The following is a 23,126-nucleotide window of genomic DNA, read 5'->3' as shown; positions in this document are numbered from 1 at the left end:
TGTGAACTTAATCTATTTGAATAAATGAAGCAATTTGAGCACAGTAAAACCCAATAAATAAAGAGAACTCAAACCAACTGAGTACTGTAAAACCCAATACGTTAAGGCAACTCAAACCGTTTGAGGAAACCGATTGCTACAAACCATTTGAGTAAAAAAAACTAATCTATATGAGTACTGTGAACTTCATTAATGTTGAATTAATAATAGTATTTAATTAATTTAATTAGTTTAAAACTCTTTTCAAAAAAGTAGTAACTTTCAGTCAATTTTGAGTTGACTACACTCATTTCATTTGATAAAGTTGACTGTTGGGTTTTACAGTGTATTAAATATCCATAACTCCCACTTACAGTCAATTCAATTAGCTGAAAAAATCTTATTGACTATTGCTTTTAAGTGACTGCTCTGTCAAACCAACATTTAGTAAACAGACAATGGGAAAAACAGAAGTGTTTCAGCTTTCTAAATACAATTAGCCACAGAGTCGACTGAGGGCAACACAAGCCTGTCCAATGTGACCGAGTTTGAAGCTGCTCACTGTATAATAGAATTTAGCTGAATTGAATTTAAAGCAGGGCCGTGAATGCGGTTGTTGAGCCCAGGAAAAATGCAAAGGGAGGAGCTGAACAGAGACATACTGAGTTTATAAAGCTTTGCATTGAAAACACATCAGAAATCCCCGTCTCTGACCACACGACCATAAATAACCAATGACATTTCAGTTCAGAAGGAGACATGACCAACAGCAATGTACTGGAGTCATATTTAATAGCTTTCTACAATGTTAAAAGCCCTGTGATAGCAGTAAATACAAGAGCAATCCTGAAAGCATTAAGGTCTGATAGTCTATTTCATCCACATGCACGTTACATTAAATATTACTGTACATCTCATAATTGACCCATACAATCATTAGCTTACGTCTTCCACGGGATTTTCCTAAAATAATAACTATACCAGCATATGATGATAAACTGTAGTGTCAATAGGGGGTCATAAAATAAATGAAGTGTGAAATGTGGATTATGCTTAGTCATTCCTAACCTTCCATTAATATTAGGATGACAGCATTCCTTCATGAAGACAAATCATTAAAAAACAACATGTAAAGGTTAGGAAGGAGAAAATACTGCTTAAAAACACTGAAGACATACAGTAGAAGATGAAGATGAAATGCAGCAAACCATGTCAACATAAAAACATATTAATTTTATATTAGGAATAATTAAAGCAGCAGATAAACATCTGTACACTGCCATTATTACTTTACAATTTTCATAGTTATTAATGAAATACTATCCAATACTATAAAGATGCATTATTTTGTTCAGACCATGCACAGTGATTAAATCCTTAAATGGACAGTTGACCCAAAATGTAGCTTCAGTCATCATTTACTCACTTTCGTCTATCTCAAAACCTGTATGACATTCATTTGTTTTTCACAATATTATCTTTTGTATAAGAAAAAAAAACTTTGGAATTGGAAGAACATAAGTGTAAGTAAATGATGACGTAATCTAAACATTGGAGTGAACTCTCTCTTTAATACCCATTTAATAAGAGTATATAGATGTGATTTTGTGAGTGTAAAAGTCAGACCAGGCCTGTTCGAGATGTCATTTGTGATCCAGAGGAAGACTTCTGCTTGGCCTCCTGGAGCTCAGCGTCCCGTTCAGTGTTTCTGGACAGTCCTTTTGGCTGGCGAGGAGGAGTGAGCGGAGGAATTGTTGGAGACTGAAGGATATCTACGTACCTCTGGTTTGGTTTGGACTCCCTTTGAAGAACCTTTTGGAGTAGTGGTTTCAAAAGTCCAATGGTGACCTGACTTCCCTGAGCCTCAAATGGTCCCGAATTCTTTGTTGAACCTGGGATGTTTTTGAGTACAGTGTTAAGTATGCTTGTCACGGTCATGTCCTCAGGACAAAGAGTCCACAGAAGGTCCAAATAAGGGTCAAGGTCTCTACGTTGGGACACTTCACAGAGAAGAGTGCTGAAGATTTCTTTGTTTAGAAGCGGGCTCTGCCGGCAGAACCTTTCGGCGACTTGCGTCACACGCTCCCACTGGCCTTGCTCAATGAGAATCCGCAGGGCTTGCATTATCGCGTTAGGCCTCTCGCTGCACAAAAGCAGCTCCACCTCCAGGTGTTGGTAAGTTCCTTTACAAGGGAGCACCGTCATGGCCCGTTTATAGAGCGGCACGCTTTCAGAGCTCTCCTTCACTCCGTAATTCCATGAGGAGGACGTGCCAGCCTGCTGTTGTGCCAGTTCCAGAAACCTCGGGAGCCAGCTGGGCTGGAATTTGAAGATGGAGTGGCACAAGAGCTCAAAAACAGGCAGGTTGACTGCAGTGTGCTTTTGCTGACCGTTGCAGTGAGCAAAGTTGGCTGTGGGCTGCACAGGACTAAGAATTATTTTCCACAACTCAGCCGGAGCTTTAGATGACAGCGAACCTTCACCATTGCACCTCAGATGCAGGACCGACTGAATGCCATGCCAGGAGTAAGTTGGAAACTGCTGAAAGATGCCATTCAGGTATTGAAGGTTCTCCTTCTCAAGCTCTCCACCAAGCAGACGGCAGATCTCCTGCTGCACCAAGCTTTCACAATAGTTCTCCAGGTCTTTCTCCGAAGCCTTCACCATGGATGTTTTGATGTCCTCCAGCAAAACCAAACTTCTAAGCTCTGATTCGAGCGAGCTCATGAGCCTTTCTTGACCTGAGGAATGTTTCTCCCCAGGTTTAGTCTTCTGGTTGTTGAGGTAATCCTTGAGGATGTCAGCTAGTGATATGGGAGCTTGAAACATCCCTCCTTTTTTGAGCTTCTCCACTGTAAGCTGCGTGCTACTTAGACTTCTTTGCTGGTAATATTTACATGCCTCCTCGAAGACAGCCTCGATTAAGAGTGCGCTTGAGTCTTCTGAAGGTGTCAGAGCAGGCTTTGGTCTTCGTGTCACCACAAACAGCCCACTTTCTGACAGCATTTGTGGAGAGTGACTGTCATGCGAGTTTACAAATAGAAGACCCTCCGTTTTTAAGCTTATCCGTTCTAATTCCAGGCCACATTTGGTGTCAATTAAGAAAAGGGTCCTGCCTATTGTTAGCGCCAGGGTGTCATTGTAAATATTAAGGCTGTTTTGGGATCCACTAGCACTTAGGCAGTTATCAGGAAGTTTGTATATGTTGCAAAGACTGCCATCTTTCTTCATAATACATACCCAGCCAGTGCTGAGAAGCAGGAGGAGGTCTCCACATCCAGCCGGAGAGAATCCTCGTATATCAGAAGGATTTATGGTGGATATAAGGCCAATGCAGTCAGAAACAAGTCTCTTGAAGTCCGATTCCTTGCTTGAGCTTTTCATAAGCGTGCAGCTACTGGCACTGTGCACTTTAAAGGTGTCGTGTTCAGGTGACCATGCAAGAAAAACCTTGGAAACACCCATCAAAGACTTTACCTGTGTGTCTGGGAGCAAATAAACCAAATCTCCAGAACTGATGGTCATATACTGAGGATTATTATGCAATGCAATTTTCACATGTCCCAAACTGACACCGCCATCGTTATTAACTTCTACAGTCTTCTTGCAGATGCAGAACCTGAAGTTGCTGCACACAGCACTGGAGTTCTCTGATGGCGGTCGCTCCTCACACCATATGATGAAATTCTGACACATGCTCACAGACACTACTTTCGCACGAGGGCTGTTACACAGATCCACAGTCTGGAGCAAACGCCAGCCTGATCCACATTCCAGGAATTTCCAGAATTCCACTTTTCCATTCTCAAAAATCACCCCCAGCACTGAGGCTCCATCTTCTGGTTTGCTGCTTTGTGAAACATACAGGACATCCACAATAGGCACATTTCGAGTTAGCACTAAATCAATGTGCTTCTGGCATTGCAGGAGATGGGCTCGCTGATATTTGTCGTATGTCATAAGACCACTTTTAGGCTGGCGCACAATGACATGAATGTGACGTCCGTCTGGACTCAGACGCACATCAGACAGGCAGTTTTGAGAAGATATATTGGAGTATGCTCGTTTCAAAAACTCCTTCAGATCCTTTCCTTTGGTGAAATCGCCGAAATCAGTCACTTGTTCCAACGCGAGTCGCGTCATGTTTGCTGAAGCGTCGGTTTGAATAGGAAGAACACAACCGCTCGTGTAATCACTTTCAGTTTAGACCAGCGATCATCCGCAGTCTCCAGGAAACATGTCCAGTGCTCGTTTCACGCGTTAACTCCATAATAAGACGATGTCATATTTTTATAATCCACAAATTTTGCGAAATACACGAGTATTTCTCTTCTGCTGTCTGTTTCTCTCCCACTCCTCCTGACATCACGAGTTTGTTAATTTCCGGAATCTGCTGGATGTGTTTCAACACCCAGTCAGCTGCCTAAACAGACAAGCGCAGTGCTCTACAATCATCACAACAAAAAAGAGCCAGAAATCCTGCCTAGGTAGGTGACGTACTACGTTTTAAAACACACCCCGTGTGTTGTTTCATTTTTTTTCTCTTTTAAGGGAGGAGTTTGATTCACCCAGCTCTACAAATGTATCAGGCATATTATATTATATTATATTATATTATATTATATTATATTATATTATATTATATTATATTATATTATATTGTATTATATTATATTATATTATATTATATTATATTATATTATATTATATTATATTTATTATGTTATATTATATTCTATTAGATGTATTAGATTTTATTATGTTCTATTCTATTCTATTGTATTCTATTCTATCGGATACATATTACATATAAAAAGGACACCAGGATATTATGCTATCCGATTTACCTGAATATATATTTAGTTATCTGAAAAATACAAACTCAGTGTTAAAGAAATTTCACTCTGTTAAAAAATGTCTATTCTAAAAAGCTCTTTTTAAAATTGTCAAACTTGTAAAATAAGAAGGAATAATGACAATTATATTTCCTTAGTGTAAATGTAACATACAGAGAAAAATAAATATTAACAATAACAAGAGAATAGACCAAAAATGTGGGTTTACATAAATTAGTTTACAGTAATTAAAAGCTCTTACATAATAGAGAAGAAATTAATCAAATCGACAAGGGTTTAAAAAGGTTGCTATAATGTATCAAACATTTTGCGATTTTATTGTTTTTAGTAAATATTAGAGATGAAACAAGATTCGACAAGAAAAAACTAACAAACAAAAGAGATTTAAGCCATTTCTGCTTATGAATAAAAAAATGCATAAAATATATGCAATAAATATTCCAAAAAAATAAATAAATACAATCCGAAATGCTTAGTCATGACGTCAGTTTGTAGTCTAACGATTCGCCATAGATTAATTTCGGGATTTTAGTATGTTTCCGGTGTATGCGGTAATTGATGTCTGTGGTTAACATTACATGAAACGATTTTTAGGTTTTGTCCAACAACACTGATTATATAGTGTGTTCTTTGAAGGCAAATTGCTTACTTGATGCTTGGGGACTACAAATACCACAAGGATGTGAGTTCACTTCACAGACAAGAACATTTCTAGGTCGTAAACAAAGCTTAAATAGTATTAAATATAGTACACATAGTATAACAACAACACAGCGAGATATTTAAATAGAATTGTATAGAATAAAAATAAAGCACGATAGCTACGAGCTTCGTCACTGAATGCGTCGGAAATGACGCGAAGTACACTTCCTCCTGCTCCCGCGAAAATTTCACCGTTGATGCAAATGCCGAACCTTAATGTTTTTAATGTTTGTAAGTGTTTACTGCACACTCTGCTTTGTTAGTTTTTGTACATTAGTGTTTATTGATTCTTGCCTTGGTGTTAATTTACGATGTCTGCTCGCATATTTCGGTCAACTGAAATAATCATGATAACTATCGGGAAGTATGTTTAAAGGTAGTGTGTAACGTTAATTATTATAAACTGTACGTACATATGCTCTAATCAGTTTGTAAACACTAAAATGTGTTCGTGTAACAGTGAAATACTGTTTAATCAGCATGTGATTAGCAAAAACTGTATCACATTAGTTCAATTGATGCTATACTTTACAAAAAAATGCTACAAACGCATATTATATTATATTATATTGTTATATTATATTATATTATGTTATATTATATCATATTACATTATGTTGAATATCTGCGTGAAACTTCTTCTATCTGATAGACAAAACGCAATTTAGGGTAATAAAAAGGTACAATTTCTGTTTTATTCGTGTTTTGACACAAGTGTCTTTGTGAACAGAAAACCAATCAGAATCACTAAAGATGTCTGATTCAAGGAGAAGGTCCCGGGCTAATCAAGAGGAGTCAGGAGGGTCAACCAATGGAGTGGGTGGACAGAACCGGCCTGAGAGATCGGGTGATATGGGTGATGAAGATGATATTGGTGGTGGACCGTCTGGTATTAGTCAGGAAGACGATGATCCAACACGCAGAAGAGAGATCAGGAGCAAATACAGGGACCTGATCAATGAAGTTCAGCGTGAGTGTTGATACTCTTCAAATGGGTTTCGGTGATGCAGTTGTGATGTTTAATGTACGAGCAGATTCTTAAGAATTCTTCTTTTTTTGTTTGTTGACAGAAAATCGCGAAGACATGTTAAATCCGGCTAACAATAAACTCACTGATGTTTTGGAAGAGGCCAACAAGCTTTTTGCCAATGGTATCATTTCTACAGCATGTTCACTGCATTAGCTTAATGAATGTTTTGCTAGAGCTCTGTGCGCAAACGTTTCAGTTATCATGATATTCTCCTGCTTCGTCTGCTTTTAGTGAGACAAGCTCGTGAAGCAGCTCTAGACGCTCAACTCTTGGTACTAGCCACTGATCTAGGGAAGGAGAAGGCCAGCCAGCTACATGCTGAAGGCTCTTCATTTGACCCATCTGCATTTGCAGAACATTTGGTAAGCTATGGTGTGACTTGACATGTTTGGAAGACATGTATTAGTTCTGCTTGGTATACATGATAATGACGTAAAAAGGACAGATTGCTTAGATGGGATGTAACATGCTCACTTTGCCTATAGAGTAGTACTGCATCTTTTCACCAGTTTTTTAAATACTTCTAAAGTGGATTTAGTTATTGCCCAGCAGGCACACAACATCGTAAGACGTTAATATTAGGTTCGATTTAGGTTGTGATGTCAGGTGACCAAAATTCAATGTCTAATCAGCGTCTAAGGACAACGATATTTTGATGTCACAATAATGACGTCAAACGATATTGATATTTGGTCGATTTTAGGTTGTAAGAAAGTGACTAAAATCCAATGTCGAGCCAACATCTTAAAACAACATCATATTGACATCAAATACTGACATTTATTCATCAGGTATGGCAACCAAAATCCAACATCTGATAGACATCATAGTGGTAACGTCCACATAACATCAAGCTGTAACATCATTAGACATTGATATTTAGTTCGTTTCAGGTTGGACATTGACGTTGGCCTGACGTTGAGTTTTGACGTCAACCTGATTTTCGTTTCCAAACAAAATGCAATGTCCCCATGACATTAGGGTACAACGTCAATCTGACATCATGTTGACGTCTTATGCCTGCTGGGTGTTTTAGGTAATTTCGGTCATCATACACTAAACATTCGTCAGCTTTTAATCAGTGACATGCATCTAAACACTCTGGGTCAATGCGTGTAAAGATTTTGGACATCTTCTTGGACAATTTTAATGCTTCTAAACGGTTTGCTGCAATTATAAAGCATGTCTTGAGGCACTTCATTATGATGTGATTTACCTTCTGCACGATTTGATTGGACAGAAATTACAGGACTGATTTTTGTAATCCCCATAGACAAGAAAAAAATAGTGACTGCAGGTTGAAGGAACGTAGTGGAGTAAAAGCACTAAAACAGCACTAAAAATGTACTCAAGAGAAAGTAAAAGTAGAAATTTTTAAAACTACGCAGTAAATTACAATTCCTGAGAAAAACTACACAATTACAGTAATTTGAGTATTTGCACTTATTTTCTTTACACCACTGGTCATCTTTAGTGTGTAAGTGTGGACTACTGTCTCTCATAGTACATTAATTAAAACAGCGGTAATCGTAAAACTTTGTAATCTTAATTCTTTGAGGCCGTCTGATTAGTCTAGGTTGGTCCCAAGAGTATACGATCACACCAGTGTGGTCAGAGCATTCAAATGTAATGACTATGGAAGACAGAAATAATAATAAATTTTCATATACTCTTACAACGTGTTATTCACAGCAGATACACACTGTTTTGTTAACTAGAACATAGGGCTGGGTGATATGATCTTTTTAAAAAAATCCCAGACTTTTTTTTTTTTTTTTTTTTTTTTTTTTAACAAAAAATATTTTTACATTTAGGGTTATTAACCTATATAATTAGCTTAAGCATATCATAATTAAATAATTACTGGTGTGCTTGTGTGGCCATGTTCTTTTTCATTTTATAGACAATTTCAATGTGGTCATGTCATTGGTCCTTGAACATTTCCTGCTTGTTCTCATACTATATCATGACTGTAATAAGAGGCAAGTCAATCATATTTTCATGTTAAAACAGCTGTCATTACGTTATTTATCAATATATGGCTCTTTTTGGATTCTCAGAAGCTATGGAAATTAAAAATGTTAAACAGGAAATACATTAGGACCATTATTATCATTTACATTTCTCAAAAATGGTCTAAAGAGCACAACATTTCTCAGAGTTTCTCTGCTCAGTGCCATGTTGTTAGTGTATTTCTATGGCAAATGTGGGGGGAACTACATGAGCCCATAGGAGAGCGTTGTATGTGTAAGAGTGAAAAACGAGTTCTTTATTCAAACCAATCGATGTAAACTACTATAATGGATAAAAGTGATTTATCGTCTAGCCCTACTAAAACGCTTACCCTATTTTTCCCCATCTCAATTGACATGTTGTAAATCCTGCAGCTCTGTTCTCTTCTGCAGTGAACGAGGCTGCGGCGTGTTATGTCATATCATGCGTGTCACAATAGAAATATAAACATTATGCATTCTAAATAACTCCTGAAGGGCCCTTTTCCGGGAGAAGAGACCATAATTAAATATCTACATAATATCCTGTTACATAAATGAGAGCCAAGTTTGAGAAAAGAATTACAAAATTGGTTACTACCCAGAAGTACGATTCTTGTAAAAGAAATACACATACTGTGTTATGAGTAAGTGTTTTTATTATTTAATGAAATTTGACCCTGGTTTGAGCATGAGAGTCATGTGAATAAGTGTAAAAAGTCTGTATACATGATAGCATTGCACTACCTCTTTAAGCATACAGTATTTAGTTTTTTTTTCTGGTTATATACTTTGTTTTTTCCTTGACGTAATTTCGTCCATTAAAGTTCAATTATAGTATCAGAAATGCATCTCTTGCAGCAGATCTTTATTTGAGGAGTCCATGGTGCATTTTGCTTTTCATGTTCAGAGCTGATAAAAATTACATTACATGCGCACACATCTAATGGGTCCATTAGGCCCTGCACACTGGATTATTTTGGATGTTGAGTAGGTTCTGTCATTAAATATAGAATAAAAAACATCTATTGATTATATTTATGTTTGGTCTTAAGAATGTTAGACTGAATGCTCAGAAAACCAGGACTAAATGTTTTTATTTTTTAAACGCACCATAAAGATTATGGTTACACACTTACTGTAAGAGGACAGGATAGATATTATCTGTCTCTGAGGATAAAACCATGTGCAGATTAATTTCGATAGTATTTATTTTCTGGGTTGATTTTGTTTTTGTATTGTTCTGTCTAGCTGTCCTTCATGGATCTGAATCGTTTGGAGGATGAAAGTGGTATGGATGGAAATTTGGAGGGTTATTTACCAGAGGGAGCCTGGCTTAAGCTTGCAAAGAGAGCTGAGAACTGCTTCAGAACAGCCCCAGCTTTCCACTACATGTGAGTAATACCTTAGTAAATGAAGTCAAATGAAATGAAGTTGTATCCCAGTATACAGTGGGTATGAAAAGTATTCAGACCGCCTTGAATTTTTCACACTTTGTTATATTGCAGCCATTTGCTAAACTCATTTAAGTTTCCCTCAATGTACACACAGCACCCCACATTGACACAAAAACACAGAATTGTTAACATTTTTGTAGATTTATTAAAAAAGAAAAACTGAAATCAAATCAAAAAAATAAGATGAGATCAAAATAAATGAGATCAAATAAATAGTCAATTTATTATACAAGGTTTTATCTTTTTCTGTCTTGCATTTTGGTGCAAATAAAATAATTAAATATAATTTACAGTGATTCTTTATGAAATTATTTCTTCGTACTTAAACTATAAATCAGTTTTTCTATAATGTATGTATATAATATATAATGATACCTCTTACAGTCTTTTATAAGTTATTCAACACTTTTGTTTTATTTAATATTCAAGGTTGGGCTCATTTTTGGCAGAGCCTCCTCCTCCACGGCAGAGAGTTGAAAGGCAAAGGAGAGTGCCCAGCAGAGAGGAGAAACGGATTATGCCCACCCAGGTCTGCTCATTATAATGCAAACACTTGACTGTCTCTCCAAAATACCTGATTTTAAGAAATTAAATAAATACCTTGTCATCACAGCTGAAGAAAATGGAAGAATCTCACCAGGAGGCAACGGAGAAAGAGGTGGAAAGGATTCTCGGATGTCTGCAAAGATACTTCGCTGATGACTGTAAGCATATTGAGCTATTAACTATCAGATTCCAACTATTTGAGTCCTTCTAAAGTTGTACAATTTCTATCAAAAGTAAACCCTAAAAAACTTTTAGACTTTTATCTTATATATTATTAATATGGGGCCATCATGGTGGCGCAGTGCATAGCACAATCGCTTCACAGCAAAAACGTCACTGGTTTGAGCCCTGGCTGGGCCAGTTGGAATTTCTGTGTGGAGTGTGCATGTTCTCCCCGTGTTGGCGTGGGTTTCCTCCGCGTGCTCCGGTTTCCCCTACAGTTCAAAGACATGTGCTATAGGTGAATTGAATAAGCTAAAATGGCCGTAGTGTATGTGTGTGAATGAGTGTTTCACAGTGTTGGGTTGCGCCGGAAAGGGCATCCGCTGTGTAAAACATATCCTGGATAAGTTGGCGGTTCATTCTGTTGTGGCGACCTCCGATTAATAAAGGGAGTTAGCAGAAAAGAAAATGAATGAATATTATTATTATTATTATTATTAATGATAATGTATTTTATCTTGTGTGTTATTTATGGATGTTGATAATTTTTTGTTGTTAAAATATTTTTTAACTATAGAAAAGTAAACTGTTGTGAACTTGATCTGTTCTTTTTTGCCATGACATAGCCAGAAAAGCTGATAAGGCAATAAACTTAAAACCCTCTCTCTCTGGAACAGCAGAGGAACCTATTTCATATTATGAGTTCGTCATCGACCCCAACTCCTTCTCCCGGACGGTGGAGAACATCTTCCACATGTCTTTTCTCATTAGAGTGAGTTAAAATGCTACATTAGCCTTGGAGATTCAACACAAGTCACACAATAGCGAATTAAATCCTTTTTATTTGTTACCTTCAGGATGGTCTGGCGAGGATGTACTTGGAGAATGGGCTGCCTTATATAGGTTAGATCCCATCCATAAGTCACTGTTGTATTTTTATTTATTTGGCTGAATGTACTTTCAGGTTGTAATATTTGTGCTTGTGTTGTAGCTCCAGTAGAGGAAGGTGAGATGCAGCCTAGTGGAGCTGCCGTTCGACATCAGTGTGTCATCTCTATCAGCCAGGAAAGCTGGAGGGTGAGTGCTTTACAGCTGTTTTTAGTGTTTCCTTTGGTAACACTTTTATTTTAGTGTGCTTGTTACACGTTTCATGTACTTTTGTATTAACAATCATTTATGCATAATTACACTAATATCAGTTTTATACAAAAATAATATTAGTTCTGTTTTGATTCTGCTGCTATGCTGATGAGTAGGTGTAGCTTCACCCTCATCTGAACAGACACCAAAAGATTGCAATTTAGATTAAAGCCTAAAAGCAGCAGTTTCAAAGAATTATATAAAGATATTTGTGGGGTATTTCGAACTGAAACTTTACATACACACTCTAGGGACATTTAAGATTTATTTTACATCTAGTAAAAATAGACCTAATAAGTCTCCTTTAAATGTATACACTGTATATTTATATACAGCTTAAGTCAGAATTATTACCCCCCGTTTATTTTTTCCCCCAATTTTTGTTTAATTGAGAGATTTCTTCAACACATTTCTAAACATAATAGTTTTAATAACTCATCTCTAATCACTGATTTATTTTATCTTTGCCATGATGACAGTACATAATATTTGACTAGATATTTTTCAAGACACTTCTATACAGCTTAAAGTGACATTTAAAGGCTTAATTAGGTTAACTAGGCAGGTTAGGGTAAATAGGCAAGTTATTGTATATCGACGGTTTGTTCTGTAGACCATCGAAAAAAAAATATATAGCTTAAAGGGGCTAATAATTTTGACCTTAAAATGGCTTTTAAAAAATTAAAAACTGCTTTTCTTCTTGCCGAAATAAAACAAATAAGACTTTCTCCAGAAGAAAAAATATTATCAGACATACTGTGAAAATTTCCTTGCTCTGTTCAACATCATTTGGGAAATATTTAAAAAAGAAAAAAATTCAAAGGGGGCTAATAATTCTGACTTCAAATGTATTTATATTGGGTGGGTCTCGTCTTATTTTTTCCTCGGCTGATCACATGCCTGATTTATGTTATAAACATATTAAAATATACTCCAATTAAAATAATTTCACAGTGTAATTTGTGGTTGTACGGATTTATTATTTTGAATTCAGAATTTGTAGAATTTAAATATGCAGGCATTGTTTCTTATGAAACTAAAAAAAAGTGTATACTAACATTTTATAGATGCATATTATGTGGATATACTGAAAATAAAATGGACATAAGCGCCTTCCAACTTGCATTAATATATTTTTAGGGATCCAGTCACAAGTTATCGGCTGTGACGCATTACTGTTTCTACCTGAATGAACATTGTGTCTGCTTGTGTTTGGATTTCGTCAAGACTCTTCCCTCTTTTTCTTTTTTTCTTCAATGACTTTTGCCGGAGCACTTGGTGTTATGCACTAGTTACTCTTAAATGAACACGCCTGTTGTGTGACTTATGATCAAGCACTTCTGGAAGTGGGCAAAAGTCAACTTGCTATCAATTTGTTTTATCCAATGCCCACTTGTTTAACAGATTGTTAAAGCATCATAATACTAGATAAAAATGAGGCCTAAAACATTTCTATTTTGTAACTGATATTGTCATTTAAGCCCTAGCATCTACAAAGCTGACATGTTGACCTGTTTAAGCTTATCCATATGCCATGTGTCCAAATACACACTCACATCGTCAAAACGCACCATCAGAGAAACACTAATTAAATTTGAGACAAAGATTTTGTCTCTCCGAATTTATACATGAAGGAATGTTTTATGTATGAAGTATTTCCAGGTTTTCCAGCATTTCTGTGCATGATTACGTATTTATTTAACGTGCAGTTCTTTGCATGAAATAACAAATCTCTGATCTGTGTGTTGCAGGAAATCATTGATGCCTTTGATATAAAGCAAGCTCTCATACCACCTCCATAAGCTTTGTCACAGGAGAACAAAGATGCCAATGACATCTGTTTGTATAATAAAAAGTTGTGATATTTTTTATATTTTTAATGTTTTGGATAGGAATTTTAAGAGCTAAACTATTTGGATTTTGTAACAACTGTAAAATTTGTGTTTAATACAACAAATGTAACGTGAAATTAAATTTTATTGTGTTGAATGCAATAAATTTAAAGTAAAACTGAAGAACTATATTCATCTGCTGGAAACCTACAAGGTTTCCAACTCTCTGCTATCTATCAGTGTCTTTTTTCTTTCTCTGAATTTGAAATGTTAAGAATAACATGTCCGTTTTGCACAAAGACCATGACTAGGTAGAATGTGTTCGAATGGGATCATTATTTCATAAAGCAAGTCTGTTTTGTAAACCATTATGCAAAGATATATTTCCTTATTTGCAAGTCAAAACTCCATTCGCACAGCTAGTGCACTACAAAGGACATTTACTCATGTCATATTAGAAAGTTAACCTGCTCCATTAAACATATCTATGATTTTTGTATAGATATGAGTGTGTATCAATCTTGGGTAAAGATACTTTTAATGTAGTTGAAAGTTGTGTCCTGGTGTAATTCAATGGAGCCCTTTCTACAAGTCTGGGCCATGGAAAAGTGAGGATTTTATCCTCGTGCACTACTGATTGACATAAAAAATAAAGTTTTATAAATTCCCAAAAGTATGAATAAGATGGACATGCCATATCCTGACTCTAATGGCCATGATGACTCTCACTGTAGATTACAATCAAACATCGCCACCTAGTGGTGAAATATTGTTTTGTTTCTTTTGGATCTGAATCATATTTTACAGTCTTTGATCTGAATGTACTGTTTAAAAGGCGCTGTATGTAATTTTTTTGACTCTTCTAAACCATACAAATACCATAATATGTTTTTGCAGATATTTATGAAACATGCTAAGAAGATTCTTGTTTATCTGAAAAGGCTGAAGTCAGATATTCTGCTTTGGATATGTCTTACGTGCCGAAATCAAACTGTTGTTTTGGTTCTGTTAACCCGCCCACTGGCAGTTCAGCCAATTATATTTCATAATTATATGTTGCTTTGAAGGCCGTATATGGTTGCGGCCGGAAGTTAACGAGAATTATTTATATTATTTATTAAACTTCCCATTTATTGTATTTTATTAATGTCTATCCCCACCCCAACCCCAAACCCAACCATCACAGTAATGTAAAAACAGTAGTTGTACCGAGAATTATATAATAAATATTTATGCTATCTCTTAAATTACCCAATAAATTGTATTTTTTTAACGTCTACCCTAACCCTAAACCCAACCCTCACAGTACTGTAAAATATTAATTATTGTTATTCAGTGTCATAAAAAATGCTGCCATGTGCAAATCGCACTTCCGGCTGGCCGCCCGATCTTTATCTTGAAGGTGTGCGCGACCGAAATGCGACCACTGGTGGACAGAAACAGCCACGAAATGAGACTGAGTTAGATATTAATTAGCAAATAATATAAATATTACAAATGTAACTATTAGGTGAGCAGGTTACGCTGTAACCCCGAGTCCTAACAACACACTACATGAGGAGTTTTGCAGTGATGAGAAATTTGTCTGTTTGCACCAGACGAAACACGACAGAAATTTAAATACAGCCATCCAGATGCACAGAATATGCACTCACTCATGGTAACGTTTGTTACGTTTACTCTAATTAATTGATAACGTTTATATTCTGATTAATACATATTGAACAATATTAAATTATCAAATGTACATGCTGAACCGCTGATATGTGTTGGTTTCGAGTCAGTTCTAAAGTTTAATTAGAAATGGTTTCTTTTATTTTCAAGGTCTGAGGTGAACTACCTGCTGCGGCAATAAATGTCATGTAAAACGGCATTCAAACTCACAATGTTAGCATTTGGCACTGACTAAAGCAAGAGTTGTTCCTGAGGTAAACATTGTCAGTTTATCCTGTTGTTCGGCAGCAACCGTTAATAAAATATAAATTTCAGGTGTTTGTTAGATCAATCTGGCGACCTGTGCTTGCACGAGTTTTGATCCGGGAATGCAATACCTAGTTCAACCACCTGGTGCCAAACTTACATGCTGCATTTTTAAACTGGATATATGTGACGACCGTGGTTTAAAGGGATAGTTCACAGAAAAAATAAAACGCACCATTTACTCACCCTCAACCGATTCCAAAACTTTACGAGTTTCATTTTCTGTTGAGCACAAAAAGATATTTAAATCTGAAGAATGTTTGGAGCTAATTCATTAGTGTCTGTAGTAGAAAAATACCATTGAATTGTAGACTACCAGTTTTTAACATTACTCAAAACATTGTCTTTTTATGGAAGAAGAAACCTGCTATAACAATAAATAAATAAATATGCACATAAACAAATAAATGAGTAAATAAATCCATACATTTATGCATAAATAAAACAATAAATAAATATGCAAATAAATAAATGTATATAAAAATCCACAAATTCTTGCATAAATATATAGATAATTAATTGTGCAGGCAGGTAAATAATTAAATAAATTACACGGATATTGGAGGAATAAGAAAATGCTAAACTGAAAGTTTATTTTTCCCGCCCCTTCAACCATTTATTCATTCTTGAACGTAGTTGCGTATTTATTTTTCCTCAGCTCAACATACTAATGAGAGGGTGTCTGTCAATCAGCAGAAGCCAGTCAAAAAATCTAATGCGAAATTTTTCTTGTTTAATTTATGCAGGAATTTATGGATTTATTTGCTCATGTACTTATATATTTGCATATTTATTAATGTAGTTTTTGCAGGTTTCGTCCTCCATATCTTTTGTGTCCAACAGAACAAAACTCAAACAGGTTTGGAAGCCCACTTAATAAAATGTTAATAAATCTCAGCTCTTGCCTTTATTCAGGAATAATTGCCCATTTATATCTGTTAATATTTGTATTGTCTTGCACTTTTTTCTGTTACGTGTGTGTGTGTGTGTGTGTGTAAAATGCTTATGCAGGGAGTTGAGACAGAGCTGTTGAGTGTGGCCCTCCATATGCACCAAGATTGGTCCAAGCTTGGATTAACTGCCCTGTAGTTTGATCCCTCTGACATCTGAAGCCTTTTGGAGGATCTGCCTGCTGTCCGACTAACACTCATGTTCACAAGACACTTCTCGCAGCTGCAGGGACTTTTTGGACGGTGCAATGGTGTAAATCTGTGCTCAGGTCAGTGGCGGGAAACTTTAGTATAGTAATGGGCAGCAGATGTTTTTGTATTCTTATATCAGGGTGGCAAATCTTCCTCAGTTAAATCCCTGTTTTATGTCCTTAATTCCAGGTTTCTTACCAGCTTGTTGGTGTGCTTTCATATAAACAGGATTGGTGTTGTTTTTCATTGTTAAATGAATGTTTTCTTTTGGGGTGGTCAGATTGGTGGTTATGGTTGTTTTCAAGGTGGCAGAAATCTAGTCAAACTTAATAATGGGAGCATATATACAAAATACAAATTGTAGATGGTTTTCATTGATATTTTTGAAAGTTGTAATACTTTCATCATGTGCTGTATATGTGCATGGTGTCTAGTTTTAGTCAATACAATTAAAATACAGTAAATTTGCTTCTATTTTGGAGGAGAAGTTTGCATTTTTGCTGAAAGCCAGTTTTTCATTATGGGATGCACAGATTGTATTTTGGCCATGTTACTTATTTTAATGTTATGACCGATATCATGGCGCAGTGGGTAGCGCTGTTGCCTCACAGCAAGAAGGTTGCTGCTCCAAGTTGGCATTTCTGTGTGGAGTTTGCATGTTCTCCCTGTGTTCGTGTGGGTTTCCCCCACAAGTCCAAAGACGTGCGCTTTAGGTGAATTGGGTAAGCTAAATTGTCTCTAGTGTATGTGTGAATGAGAATGTGGATGGATTGCAGCTGGAAGGCCATCTGATGTGTAAAACATATACTGGACACACTGGCGGTTCATTCCGCTGTGGCAACTCCTGATTGATAAAGAGGACTAAGCCGAAAAGAAAATGAATTAATGAAGTTAAAGTAAATGCTTAAAGTAAATGTTTCTGTCAAAGTCCGTTATATGTTGAGTACTGAGGATGAACAATAAATACTCTGAGTATTTATTATAAGCACTCTTTCAGAAATGGTGCTCCTGAAGGGTTAAATCTGGGTTATTTTTAAGGCGTCCTTTTAGTTAACAACTGATTGCAAAGTTGTGCAAATTAAATGTAATATAAAACATTTGAACACAAAATAAAATGAATTTCGTCAAATATCTAATACTGTCCAGTACTGTTAAATAAAAAAAATGCTGATATTTCTATTAATCAATATTATTCTGACACTGTGGTTTTAAATGATTCATACACCCAATAATGAATTTACAATTTTTTTTATTATTAATTAATCACACTTCCAATAATCTAAGATTCATCATTATAACACAAATGAAGATATTTCAGATGAAATCTGAGAGCTCCCTCATCCTACATAGACCACAGCGATCACAAGAAGTCCAGAAAAAATAAAACATTGTCAAAACATTTCATGTTATTTTCCAGTGGTTCAACAGTATTCATATGAAGCTGTAATTTTTTTGTGTGTTCCTTGATGACCTGACGCAGGGAAGACAATGTTTTTGTTTTGGCACACAAATGTGTTTTTGGAGCCTTGTGTTACAGTTAAACCACTGAAGTCACGTGAAATCTTTTGACAATGTTTTTGGTTCCTTTTCTGGAGTTTGAACCTTTGTTTGTCTATGAAGGATCAGAGAGCTCTCGGATTTCATCTGAAATATCTTCATTTGTGTTCCAAAGATAAACAAAAGCCTCTGGATTAGAGCAACACGAGAGTGAGTAATTAATAACAGAATTTTAATGTTTATATAAACCAGCGCTTTAAATTTCAAGATCAAAAGCAATCATGAGTGTGAGGGACTTTATCCAGACAGCACCTCAAATCAATATCATTCTTTTTTTCTTGTATTTGTTTCCTCTTTTTAAAGAAGACATGAAATGATTGTTGTGACCAACTGCTATTGTGGTAATTTCACCATGTTAGTAACTATTTGAACAGTAACATATAAAAAAATAAGGGGCTAATTTTGATTTCAGACTTCTTTTTAAGGCTTAATCTGTGTCATCATGACTGTCCTATTTTCCTTTTTATTTTCTGCTACTGTCCCATTTCACTTGAGTGGCTCCATCATTTCTCCTCATGGCGATTTTTCGTTGATGCTCAGTACTGTGTCATCATACCTGCGGCTGCTGCTCTTTTAAACTGGCAGATGATGTTTTCTTTCATTTTTATTATTCTGTAGTTTCCTTCCTCCCTCTCCTCTCTCTCTCTGCCAGTGTGACTCTGCCGCTGTCCAAAACAGAGGGGCTTTTTTTACCCTCTCGCAGAGCAGCATCTCTTAGCATCACTGCAAATCCTGACAAAGGAACGGAGAGGGAAAAAAACCCATCAAGATATTTTTGAATCTTCATCTGTGCTATTTTTATAATTGCTTTGTTATATAACTGAGAATGAGCATCTATGTCATAGTTTTACCCTGGGCATTGCAGTAGACTAGGCTTATTCTCTCACACACACACTCACTCTCACTCTCACACACATGAAGGGGATCCTCGCACGCTTGCACTCACTTGCTCACACCCTGCTTGCATTGCTCAGCGATGCCAGATCTTTGTAGTGGGGATGCAATCCTGGAGAGATTATTTTTGCAAGCCCTGTAGTGCTTCTGTCACCTCTCCTCAGGAGGACATGGAATACAGGATGGGAAGCTGCATCGGAGTCGCACGCAGCCAGGTAAACGCAGCGTCTTTCCAACTGCAGGCTATCAATGGCAGAACATGAACGAGTGTGAAGACGTTGCCGGCTGTGCGGTGGTTGTCAGAAAGAGGATGAGGGGGAGTATTTGTGTCGGACTGGGCTGACGTCAGGGGGATATGAAAGAAAATGCCTGTATTTTTGGCTGTCTCTTCTCTTACTAGCCTGTAGTAGTCGGAGCTTGGGAGATGAAGAGTGTGAAAGGAAGCGGGAATGGAAGGGAAAAAGAGGGGGAGGTGCAAAGAGATGCCTGACAGTGTACTGTATCTGTACAGGGAAAGGATGCAAGGAAAGCAATGATAAATATGGTTAAATGGTGGACACTTGGTGTTTTAGGCAATGTGGGAACAAGCAAATGGAGTATAGTGTGCAGAAAAGGTTCATAAAATCATTTACTGTCAAGGAAATAGGGAATATATAGTGATTTTAGAAACTACATTTTGCATCTCCAAGAGAAAGCTTATATTATTTTTTTAAAACAACAACTTTAATAAAACGGTTTTGCATTAATAATGTAAATTATATCAAGTTATTTCTAAAAATAATGCTTGTATGTGTAATTAGAGACACGTTGTTTTGAAAATATGAATTAAATATTAACTCCCTATACCTACTGACTGTCTCACGACTCATGACTTTCAGTTATCATGAAATTATTGTCTAATTTTCATCTTTTTTTGTGTGTTTACTAAGTTAAACATTTGCATGAAACATCTACTTTCTGTATTATTGATCATTTAGGTTACAGTTAAAAATAAAATGTGTGTCTCTCTATTTGTTCTGGTCAACCCTCTTACAGTGGTTATAAAAAGGCATATAGATTCTATCATCTGTAAAGCGCTGATAGAAAAAGCATGTGACTTGCTCTAAGTGATGTCAATTCCTCTGTTGGAAAACTCTGGAAGGCATTGAGGATTGTCATTATTCTTCTTTCATTCATTGTATAAAATGTTTAAGATGCACCAATAGTGGATAAATTGTTTGTCAACTGTATTATTGTGATATTTCAGTGAATTTCTCATCCACATTATGAAATCTTTAATATGAAAAGCATACACTTTTCTTTTAGACATGCTTTGGGGGACCTGATTTGAGGTAAGCTTCTTGAATGAAAACACAAAATGGTGTCAAATGTCAACCCTGTTATTGTCACCTGATTCATTTGACATATGTCATTCCAGTTTTAGAAAATGAATGAATAATGGCTAAAATGTATTCGCAATTTATAGAATGAGTCATGTGTATTTAGGATCTAATTAAATGACTGCTTAATTATTCATACCTGAATAGTAATTCAGTTTAGATTTTTCATGGACATTAAGTGCTGTATTTGTTACCTGTTTAAAACCAAATTAGCACTTGCGATTTGAGTACATGCATTTCACTACTTAGGCCTCAAACTTCATGCCTCCTTTGATATTATGTCGCTTGTTGATATTATGTATATTTGCTCACAAGGGTAACACATTGGTTAGCACCGTCGCCTCACAGCAAGAAGGTCACTCATTCGAGTCCCAGCTGAGTCAGTTGGCATTTCTGCATGGAGTTTGCATGTTCTCCCCGTGTTCACGTGGGTTTCCTCTGGGTGCTCCGGTTTCCCCCACAGTCCAAAGGCATGTAGTTGAATTTAATAAACTAAATTGGTCATAGTGCGTGTGTGTGAATAAGTGTGTATGGATGTTTCTCAGTACTGGGTTGCAGCTGAAAGGGCATCCGCTGCGTAAAACATATGCTGGATTAGTTGGAAGGAAAATGCATGAATGAATGAATGACTTGCTCACAATAATGATCAGTGAGAAACAGCATAGTCAGAATTAGATTGGTTTTTAGTTGATTTAAGTTGAAAGAATGAGCTTTACCACTGGCAACAATTGTGACCATTAATAAAATTACACATCTATTATAAATGAGCAAGTAAGAAGTACATAAACCTTGTCATGTGATATCGATGCAGTTTTAATAAAAACAATCTATTTTTTAAATATTCATATTTTATGTATTATTATTATCTTATTAAGCAAAATATCTTGTCTATGCAATTAAAATGGTTTTGTGCTTCATTCATTTCATACTTATTTTAATGGGAATGTTAGGTTAGTCAGTTTATTTTAATACATGGATAATAATCTTTAATATGATATAATTACATCAGGGATGTGTTTTGTGACTGTCAGCAATTATGTTTCTGTGATTAATGATTTTTTGTTTGATGCATTGTGTAGCAAGAGGTACGAATAATTAATTAGTGATTAAGTGAAATGGGGTGTGTGTTGTGTGCTGTTTTCATAAACCGATGAGGTCAACAGGTAGCAGATGATGGATAGTTCATGAATAATAGATATATGCATTATGAACTGTAGGCAACTGTTCTAAAGTGCAAGCAAACATCATAATATAAGCAGTTTAGCAATAACGGCTGTTAATAGTTACTGAACTGAGGATTTTGAAGGATGCTAAAAAGAGCTGAAAATACTGGATTGGTAAGTTTTATTTCTGTGCCCTTTTTGATTTATTCACTATACTGTGACAAAATAGCATAGCTTCTGTATTTCAGTGGACTATAACAAAAATGAGTTTATCAATATAGTTTTATATTTATGGTGTGCTTACATTTCTTTTTTAAATAGTTTTTAATATTTTTACATCTCACTAATACATTGTATGAATAATGTAATTCTGTTGGAGTAAATAATTTTAATGGCTACTCTGGTTAGATGCCATTAAAATTATTTTGTTTTTATTAGTAGGAAAATAATGTCTTGTGAATTTATTTTTGTAAATATGACAATGCCCTTCAAATATGGTATAGCAACTTTTCATGCTGTTAAACTATTAGTGGAAAGTGCTGCTAACTGTAGATTTCTTGTGAAAATCACACGGTATCTTGTTCTATGCTAAACAACATTTGGCCACTCAGTAGTGTAAACAGGGCTGGAAATGCAGACAAATTTCTCAAGCTTGCTATTCAATTATTTATTAATTATAATGACTATTTTATTAAATGTTTTAAATAAAAATTGATTACTTAAATAATTAAATAAATAATTGATACTGACGATCCATGACAAAAAAACATTTACTATTTTATATATATATATATATATATATATATATATATATATATATATATATATATATATATATATATATATATATATATATATCTATATCTATATATATATATATATATATATATATATATATATAGATATATATATATATATATATATATATATATATCTATATATATATATATATATCTATATATATATATATATATATCTATATATATATATATATATATATATATATATATAGATATATATATATATATATATATATATATATATATATATATATATATATCTATATATATATATATATATATATATATATATATATATATATATATATATACACAGGGCTAGAGCCACTGCCCCTTTGCCCTCATTGGCTGAGGTGCCCCTGTTGCTCAGTCTTACTTTTACCCCCCTTACTTTTCGATCGCAATATATATATTGAAAAAAAAAACACACACACACACACACACACACACACACACATATATATATATATATATATATATATATATATATATATATATATATATATATATATATAT

General features: G+C 35.3%; 3 protein-coding genes across 4 annotated transcripts in view; 2 read left to right on the top strand and 1 right to left on the bottom strand.

Moving 5' to 3' along the window:
• Window positions 1-1,162: 1,162 nt before the first annotated feature.
• Window positions 1,163-4,403, bottom strand: LOC130239904 (BLOC-2 complex member HPS6). Its single transcript, XM_056471277.1, has one exon. The coding sequence runs from the start codon at window positions 4,120-4,122 to the stop codon at window positions 1,600-1,602; it is 2,523 nt and encodes an 840-aa protein (XP_056327252.1). The 5' UTR covers window positions 4,123-4,403; the 3' UTR covers window positions 1,163-1,599.
• Window positions 4,404-5,685: 1,282 nt separating this feature from the next.
• nsmce4a (NSE4 homolog A, SMC5-SMC6 complex component) lies at window positions 5,686-13,886 on the top strand. Of its 2 annotated transcripts, none has more exons than XM_056470909.1 (11): window positions 5,686-5,768; window positions 6,268-6,507; window positions 6,608-6,688; window positions 6,799-6,929; window positions 9,810-9,952; window positions 10,445-10,544; window positions 10,629-10,719; window positions 11,401-11,495; window positions 11,581-11,626; window positions 11,715-11,800; window positions 13,615-13,886. In XM_056470909.1, the coding sequence occupies exons 2-11, from the start codon at window positions 6,291-6,293 to the stop codon at window positions 13,663-13,665; spliced, it is 1,041 nt and encodes a 346-aa protein (XP_056326884.1). In that variant the 5' UTR covers window positions 5,686-5,768; window positions 6,268-6,290; the 3' UTR covers window positions 13,666-13,886. The 2 variants fall into 2 exon arrangements, with proteins under 2 accessions (XP_056326884.1, XP_056326883.1); XM_056470908.1 differs by having other exon boundaries at window positions 11,350-11,495.
• Window positions 13,887-19,048: 5,162 nt separating this feature from the next.
• Window positions 19,049-23,126, top strand: part of LOC130239360 (uncharacterized) — a 43,416-nt gene continuing 39,338 nt past the window's right edge. The window contains exon 1 of the mRNA XM_056470490.1: window positions 19,049-19,483. Within this exon, the coding sequence (XP_056326465.1) occupies window positions 19,373-19,483 (111 nt within the window). The 5' untranslated portion in view covers window positions 19,049-19,372. The remainder of the gene's footprint in view (window positions 19,484-23,126) is intronic.

The sequence above is a fragment of the Danio aesculapii genome, chromosome 13, assembly GCF_903798145.1.
Source record: "Danio aesculapii chromosome 13, fDanAes4.1, whole genome shotgun sequence".
NCBI classification, from domain to species: domain Eukaryota; kingdom Metazoa; phylum Chordata; class Actinopteri; order Cypriniformes; family Danionidae; genus Danio; species Danio aesculapii.
Note: the sequence above shows the minus strand (reverse complement) of the source record. Positions and strands in the feature narration are given on the sequence as shown.

Bases quoted from the DNA above. Each gene is read 5' to 3' on its own strand.
- LOC130239904 (XM_056471277.1), bottom strand. From the start codon at position 4,122: ATGACGCGACTCGCGTTGGAACAAGTGACTGATTTCGGCGATTTCACC.
- nsmce4a (XM_056470908.1), top strand. From the start codon at position 6,291: ATGTCTGATTCAAGGAGAAGGTCCCGGGCTAATCAAGAGGAGTCAGGA. The intron at 6,689-6,798 runs GTATCATTTCTA...GTCTGCTTTTAG, and splicing joins CAACAAGCTTTTTGCCAATG to TGAGACAAGCTCGTGAAGCA. The intron at 11,801-13,614 runs GTGAGTGCTTTA...TGTGTGTTGCAG, and splicing joins TCAGCCAGGAAAGCTGGAGG to GAAATCATTGATGCCTTTGA.